The following is a 6,000-nucleotide window of genomic DNA, read 5'->3' on the forward strand; positions in this document are numbered from 1 at the left end:
AAATTAATGTCAGTAGATCAGATTTTCATAGATCAAATAATCTAAATTTGAAACAGCTCTGCTGCCACCTATAGATGAAAATGTCTTTTTACATCTTAAAATTTATGCAAGTAAAAATTATATATTTTGCTTGAAAACAATTCAGAGTAATAATGATGCTGTTTTGTTTTGATCCGTTAGAATAATAACGTGTAGTTTTCTTGCATTACACTGGCTTTTGCTAGCCTGGGAAAAAAAACAGACAACTTCCGGCAAATTTAGATTTGCTCTGCAAATTAGTCAGGCAAAGAGCTCATTCAACCCCATTTCTAATCCATCGGAATTGTGGCACCAATCAGAAACGATGGGGCGGGCTTTACACAATGACGAGAGCACAACACAAACGTGCCGCACAAGCCCTCAAAAGTGAAGCCAAAACGTCTCGATCGTATCCCAGTGACCGGTCCAAGTATAGGTCATAAACCCTGCCTCTCCATCCCAGATTGCACACATACGTCTGCAAGATGTCTGTTCACTTAATCTGGAAAGTATCTGCTGTTTACCAACATCTGATAGACATCTTCAAGATGTCAGTTTAACATACATTCTAAATCATTATATCTTAAAGACATCCTCTAAACGTCTATTTGACTTCTGACAGGAAATGTGACGTATTGCAGATGAGCTCCGAGAAACAGAGGCGGAGTTAGTGGTGCTTCAGAGGCTGCTACTGCTGGAGATGCTTCTATTTATATGGAGACATGCCACTTCCTCAATCCTTAATACAACCAGAGCCTGTCTAACGGAGAGCCTTGGCACTTCCTATTAGCCCCGTTGTGTATCATCTTGGTTGCAGTTCCATTAGAATTCCACTGGAGGTGATCGCGGGCAAGTGCAGAATGAATGGGAGACTATGGGGCTAAACGGCTAAATGTGTCTCTTTCACCTGCTTGTCGTTAAATCAACATAGATTTTATTGTTGATTCCGCAAGTTCAATATAGATTATAGGCCAAAAGTCGAATGAACGAGTACTTATGTCCTTTTGATTACAGGTTAGGCCATTGTTGGCTGGAACACGCTAGCATTCTGCTATTGTGTGACGTCATCACAGTTTTGAACGGATTTTTAGAACAGATAAGTGAACTTAAAGGGTTAGTTCACCCAAAAATGAAAATTAAGTCATTAATTACTCACCCCCATGCTGTACCAACCCCGTAAGACCTTCGTTCATCTTCGAAACACAAATAAAGATATTTTTGATTGAATCTGAGAGCTGGATTAGTCCTACATAGAATGCCTAAGGGACTGGCTCTTGACGGCCCATAAAGTCATTAAAGAAAAGGTTTAAATATTCCATGTGCCTACAGCGGCTCAATTATAAGTTTATCAAGCGACGAGACTACTTTTTGTGCGGAAAAAAACATAAATAACGACTTAATTCGACTATTCTATTACTTCCTTATGTGCGCATGCGCGAGAACTGAGACGAGGACGTTCTCCTTCGACTTGTTACCGGCTGCTCACCGCTTAGGAGTTTTACCGCCCAGTTTTTGGAAGCGCAAAACTTTCTGTTTACAAGCAGAGGAAGATGCACGCTGTACATACGCTTTTCAATTAGCGTATTTTCCGCACTACAAGGTGCACTTAAAAGCCTTTAATCTTCTCAAAAAAACGACAGTGTTCCTTATAATCCGGAGCGCCTTATATATGGATCATCATTTTATACGGTAGGTGGCGGTAATACTCCTAAACGGAGCAGCCGGTGACAAAAAGTAGTCGAAGGAAAAGAACGTCCTCGTCTCAGTTCTCGCGCATGCGCACATAAGGAAGTAATAGAATAGTCGAATTAAGTCGTTATTTATGTTTTTTTCGCACAAAAAGTAGTCTCGTCGCTTGATAAACTTATAATTGAGCCGCTGTAGGCACATGGAATATTTAAACCTTTTCTTTAATGACTTTGTGGGCCGTCAAGAGCCAGTCCCTTAGGCAGTCTATGTAGGACTGATCTAGCTCTCAGATTCAATCAAAAATATCTTTATTTTTTGTTCCGAAGATGAACGAAGGTCTTACGGGGTTGGTACAGCAATCGTCTGCTTTCTAACAGTCAAGCTGGGAAACATTTAAGCCTATCGTCTGGTTCCACATCATCTAAATTTGCGTGTCTAAATTGCAACGTTTTTTTTTTTGTTAAGGTTTTGTTCACGGTGTGTGATTTATTTAATGAAAAAAAAATCATTTCTAGTTGTCTTGCTGTTCATTTTAAATAAACGTTGAGCAAGTAGCTAATCAGTGTCTGCTTGTTTATTCAAACTAAGTTGTTCTATAACAGACGAGAATCTCCTTCATCGCTCTGACTGGTTTTAGGTCTATCCAATTGCTCCCAGAGGCATAGAGCATCACAGTCCCGTCCACAGTCCAAGAGAGCTTTGGTGCCAGAAGTAAATTTCCCATTCATTTCTCCCATTGACGTTTTGGAAAATCCGTATCTAAAGAGTTTTAGATCTTATATGTAAAACGCATTTGCAGCTGCACAGCTAACACATTCAACATCTGGCTCGCTCATAGGCTGTGCTGCAGCAACTTCACATCCAATTGCGTGGGCGCCTCTGACTTGCGACCAATGAACTAGCTCTACTGTATGTTAACCAGTCACATGACTTCCACCAATCAAATGCATCATTGTGGGATTGTTCAGGATTGTGGGTAATGAAGTACTTATCCAAGATATAGCGAATTAAAGGCATTTATCTTAAAACAAGGTTAGTGTCCCATGAACTTTTGGCGTTTTTATGAGCATACAATCGTTTAGCACAGCAGTAGCTGGTTTTAAGTCTACCATGTATGGTTACGTTTTTATGGCTTATTACCCAACTGTCTGGAAATTGGAAATGATTTGTCTATGAAGCTTTGCCAGACCATAACTCAGTTACTGAGAAAGCCTGAGAAAGGCTTTTGCTGTAATTCTTGTAAAATTGTACATTTCAAATAATTTGTAATTTAATGTTGATGCTTGATAAGCATGTTAGTTTAGTTAAAAATATTACAGTTTTTAGAAGCTTACTTTTTTTGAGAATGCAACAGTTTAGCTTTAAATGCATTACAAAGGGTTAAGGTGCCTATAGAACGATCTGACCAACGGAAGCGTTGCCTTTCTTTAATGTAATAATGCCCCCAAGTGTCCAACAATAGTGTGTCAGTCAAAACTGAAGCTCCTAATATGCCATTTTGCATAACACATAACACATACCCCCCCCCCCTCCCCCCTTCATATCTTTCCATGTTGTTTAAGAATTTCATAACATTTCCACGCATTATAGCCTATTATACAAACATATTTGGGAGGAAATTGATTTCACAAACTCGAAAACATCCCACCTTGATTCCAAATACAAACACACTTTTACACAAATAACCTGAAGTAGCCTGAACAGGCTGACGTGTCTATGGTGAAACAGACTTAGGACTTTATTTGGAAACGTGTTGGAAGTTCAATTACGCAAGACAAGAGCCTGTGGGCATTAATCTGTCTGCTGGTGAATGTGGCACAGAATATAAAAGATGCTATCGTAGCGTATTGTCATAATAAAAGAGTTCAGGTATGAGCTTTTGTAGACTGTTGATCAAAGCCAGCACTTTTGTATAATGTGATCAGTCAGTTTGTCTCTTTATGTGAAAAGCCATATCTTTTTAACAAGTAATCTCATTTTAGTCTTTCTTATCTTACAACAAACTCCAGCAAAAAGCACAGCTACATAAACACACATACACATACTCGCATAGCATTTATCTGAGATGGTTGCACTTTGGCACTTGGGTTATCAGGTCAATAAATATCCAACCACATATATAAGATAGGCCAAAGAGTGTTTGCCTCTAACCCATCTGACACACTTTCAGCAGAAGAGAAACTGTGAGTACAGCCATGTTTTCTTGTACACACTTGTATTAATTAAAGGGCATTATAAAAACGTTCAGATAGGACAGATTTTATGATGCTTGAGTGTTTAGCACGTATGAATCCATAAATCTTCTGAATTCCTATAATGCACATGACGCAAGTCTTTATAGAGGACTATACGAGATATATATTTTTTTAAAAAGCATGAAAAATGTTTAAGGTTTTAGGTATATGCTTTCTTACAAAAAAAAAAAGTAAAGTAAAATAAATAAAAATGAATTGATTATATACTACTAAAACTGCCTTGTAATGTTCAGCAACACAAGACATAATCTATAGTGTAACAGAATATATCTGCTTTTTGGCTTATTGATCACTTCATTGAGTTCGTCACAAGGGATAAAATACTGCCCTCTTGTGGTCCTATTTTCATGATCTGACTAGTGCTTTACTGAATCCCTCAGACCTACCTGGAATTATGAACAAGCTTCTGGCGATCACAGTGCTCATTGCTTTCCTTGCTCTGGGTACGTACACACACTCATAAACACACGCACACAATTAGATTTGTATTATGTCCTCTTTGTGGCTGATAGTGTACTGTAAAGTGACGATGAAACATCGGTCAAACTTTCCCTCCTCCTGCAGGAGCGGAGAGCTTCCGTGTGCCCAGGCAGGCAGAGGAGGAGGAGAAGGGAACCATTGCCACTGTGGTGGACAGCCTGAAGTCTTACTACGACAAGAGCATTGACACTGCCAGCAGCTATGTAGAGAGCATCAAGGGCTACAAGCTGGAAGAGAAAGCCAAGTAAGTCCAATTTTATATGTTGCCCTAGTCCGTACTCACAAACATCCCCTTTATCAACTCCTCTGGACTTTTAGATTTACATGGTCAATAAAGAGCTTTTAATGTTCACATCACCCTGACCATGATGACTCAATATTCATTTTGTTCTGACATTTTCTTTCCTCCCTCATCAAGAAACCTGTATGACGAGACGGTTCGGGCCGTCAGCACCTATGCCGGGATCTTCAACGACCAGGTGTACCACATTTTGTACCCTCAAGACAGCTCTTAAGTTATATCAGACCTCAACACCGCTCCATCTCTTTCTGGTCCTGAGTCAGTCACTACGCTGGAATCACAATGACATGCATCCCGCAAGAAGACGGCACAGTCTGGAGTGAAAACATGACTTTTGAACTCGTATTTCCCAATTACCAGTTACCTCTGCCCTGTCAACTGCAAAAGCACCCTGACACACAAAGTATGTGAAGTAAAATCAGGTAAAAGGCTCAACCACATGCTGTTTTTGGATGAAGATCAGAGATTCTACGCATGACTGTTACCTGGTCACCTCTAACATGCGTCTAGGTTAAAACAATCATCGACTGTTTCATTGTAGTCTGTATAGATTAAATAAATCCTTGTATGATATCAACTTTTAGTGGTTCTGTGTCCATGAGCATTAACACGTTGCAATAAAACTCCACATTTTTAGAAAAACAACCCATTTTGTTTGCTTGTGGGCCTTTGCGTATGTAATACCAAACAGATCAAAAATATGAACACTCTAATGAGCAATCATTTGGAAACATAAGTGCCACAAAATTTGCAAGTTTACACACTCCCATGAAGAATCAGGAATAATTTCCATGGAATCTGCAAACAGAAGTCTTTTTAGAGGGATCAACTATTTACATTAGGTCTTATGACGGAATGCAAACAGTCTCTCCATCAGTTAAGTATACAATTTGTCATGACTGACTAAGGAATTTCAATATAATGACCTTTATAAATAAATAACATTTTAGCAGCGTAAAATGATCTTCTTTGTTTAATAATTCAAAGATTTAAATATTACACAAAATAAGTCTGTCAGACATTGCTGAAACTGATAAGCTATTACATATAATTATCATGCAACATTAGATTAACTTAAGAAAATTACAAGACTGAGAATTAATTTTATTTATTTACTTATGGTTACTTTCCAGACTGTTCTGTCACATTTCATTTAAGATATTCAGTATATTAAATTAAACAAGAAAGCATGTCTATACACTAACGTTCAAAAATTTGGGGCAAGTTTTTTTAATATTTGTTTTTGAGACTATTAAA

General features: G+C 38.4%; 1 protein-coding gene across 1 annotated transcript; it reads left to right on the plus strand.

Moving 5' to 3' along the window:
- The first annotated feature begins 3,832 nt into the window (after window positions 1-3,832).
- Window positions 3,833-5,320, plus strand: apoc2 (apolipoprotein C2). The gene is made up of 4 exons (XM_039679323.2): window positions 3,833-3,890; window positions 4,343-4,405; window positions 4,527-4,686; window positions 4,861-5,320. The coding sequence occupies exons 2-4, from the start codon at window positions 4,357-4,359 to the stop codon at window positions 4,955-4,957; spliced, it is 306 nt and encodes a 101-aa protein (XP_039535257.1). The 5' UTR covers window positions 3,833-3,890; window positions 4,343-4,356; the 3' UTR covers window positions 4,958-5,320.
- Window positions 5,321-6,000: the final 680 nt, after the last annotated feature.

The sequence above is a fragment of the Pimephales promelas genome, chromosome 12, assembly GCF_988280905.1.
Source record: "Pimephales promelas chromosome 12, fPimPro1.hap1.1, whole genome shotgun sequence".
In the NCBI taxonomy this organism is placed as follows: domain Eukaryota; kingdom Metazoa; phylum Chordata; class Actinopteri; order Cypriniformes; family Leuciscidae; genus Pimephales; species Pimephales promelas.